Below are 2,008 nucleotides of genomic sequence, written 5' to 3' on the forward strand. Positions count from 1 at the left end.
TTTTTTTTTTTTTTTTTTTTTTCTTGTTTTCTGGTACTAATGGTACGTGTTTACACACCACGCCGATAACTGCACATACACCCAGAGAGAGAGAGTTTCTATCCTTCTTTACCACCACAGAAATATGAAACGCAACACACTCTTCCATTTTTCAGTTGTTTCTATTAATATATATATATATATATGTTTCTTTTTTGGTTTGTAAACTCCTATTTACTGTAGACTGGTTTTTCCCCATACTATTTACTAACCTATTTCCCTACCCACCCTAAAAACCAATACTATTACTATCATTCCCACTACTTTAAATACAATACACCATTAGAGTCACTATTACACATCTCCCTCTTCACCTATCCTTCTCTGTCTGAATATACACCCCCCAAAAAAAATAATAATTCCCCATTCACACTCTCCTACAGTGTAACTTTAATGATTATTATTATATTTTTTTTTTTTTCTTTCTTTCTCTTCTTCTCTTTCTCTGTGTGTTACACTCTATACAGGCGAAGTCCTGTTTGTTCTTCTACTTTTCCCATAATACGATCCCAATCCCAAGCAATCATTGAATCTCTACTGCGTGAATTCCGCTCCGCTGCAAACAACGCCCCCTTCAAGTTATCATCAAAGTTCTCACACCACTGTTCAAAGTGTGGATCCACATCCCGATCAAACACCGCGAGAAAACTACAAATACTCCAAAGAAACATACATCCAAATATCGCACACGTGATGGCCCGCATGGGTGGAGAGACATCCATATTTCCAAATCGATCCGACATCTCCCCGGCCCCGGCGTACATTGGATGATGTCCAGACCACCGCTGCAGCTTCGCATCATCATACCACATCACATCTGGATGGGTCCAGTGATCATACACCTGCGATCCATCCGGGTGGAAAAGGGGATTCGCGAGTGTATACGTGGACCACGGGGATCCATTATTCCGCCGCAGATAGTGATAGTTCGCATTATCCCGTAAATACTTTTGTGTTTCCCGCACCATCATATCACACATGGCGGGGTCGGTGACATAACGATACATTTCAAATCGACGACGGACCACTTTGTAGGCGAGATTAAATTTATGGGCATTTAATTGGACAAGCCACATCTGTAGTTCTTTTAATGCCCAGCGGTAGAGACGGCAAACACGTTGTTTGTGGGTAAGTCGGGGATCATCAATGATGGGATCAAGGTGTCGTACACTACCGGCTATATCATATAAATACGCATCGGATTTGCATTGATACTTTGGATTATCTAAAATACGCCAACCCTCGTAATTCTGCAGGAGTGGCTCGTGGAGATGCCATTCGTGGTATTCCACCATTCCACCGCTGAGCAGAAGACAACTACGGCGCATCATGGCTAATAAATGTCTACAACGGAACCTATAATTCCTATATATAAATATCCTTTGTATGTAGAGAGAGAGAGAGAGAGAGAGAAATACATAGATAGATATATAGATATTTATAAGGTGAATAAATGAGCGAGTGAAGGTGTCATCAAGACAACACACATTTGTATAAAGAAATATCATTATATGGAAGAGTACTACAAGAGCCATATGAATACTCATATATACTACTTACACGAGGAAATACATGCCCTCTATTTCTTTCTTTGATTTCTCAAAATGTGTTGCCTGTATCACTCATACGTCCCTCACCCCATACTTATATATATATAATGAGGAGAGACAACAAACTACTAAAAATAGCAATATCAAAAACAATAGTAGAAATTGCTGTCACGTAAACAGCTTCTATTTGCCCAGTGTTAATTCTCACCGGGTGGAAAAAAAAAAATAAACATAAATGCACTAATCCCCACACACTCCCATCCAATCCCACTCTTTCTAGTAATTCCCTCAACCATTCACCTCCCAAGGAAAAAAAATAAAAAATAAAACTTCACAATCTTATCGAACTACTAACAAGTAAACACGCATAATTAGATATACATTACTAATAGAATTATATATATATATATATATATATA

At 38.5% G+C, this 2,008-nt stretch overlaps 1 protein-coding gene across 1 annotated transcript; it reads right to left on the reverse strand.

The window, feature by feature from the left end:
- Nucleotides 1-491: 491 nt before the first annotated feature.
- On the reverse strand, nt 492-1,370 carry TM35_000221340 (uncharacterized protein; the record flags this gene model as incomplete). The annotated part of the gene is made up of 1 exon (XM_029027181.1): nt 492-1,370. The coding sequence occupies one exon, from the start codon at nt 1,368-1,370 to the stop codon at nt 492-494; it is 879 nt and encodes a 292-aa protein (XP_028881401.1).
- Nucleotides 1,371-2,008: the final 638 nt, after the last annotated feature.

Source organism: Trypanosoma theileri, assembly GCF_002087225.1.
Source record: "Trypanosoma theileri isolate Edinburgh chromosome Unknown TM35_Tth_22_V1, whole genome shotgun sequence".
NCBI classification, from domain to species: domain Eukaryota; phylum Euglenozoa; class Kinetoplastea; order Trypanosomatida; family Trypanosomatidae; genus Trypanosoma; species Trypanosoma theileri.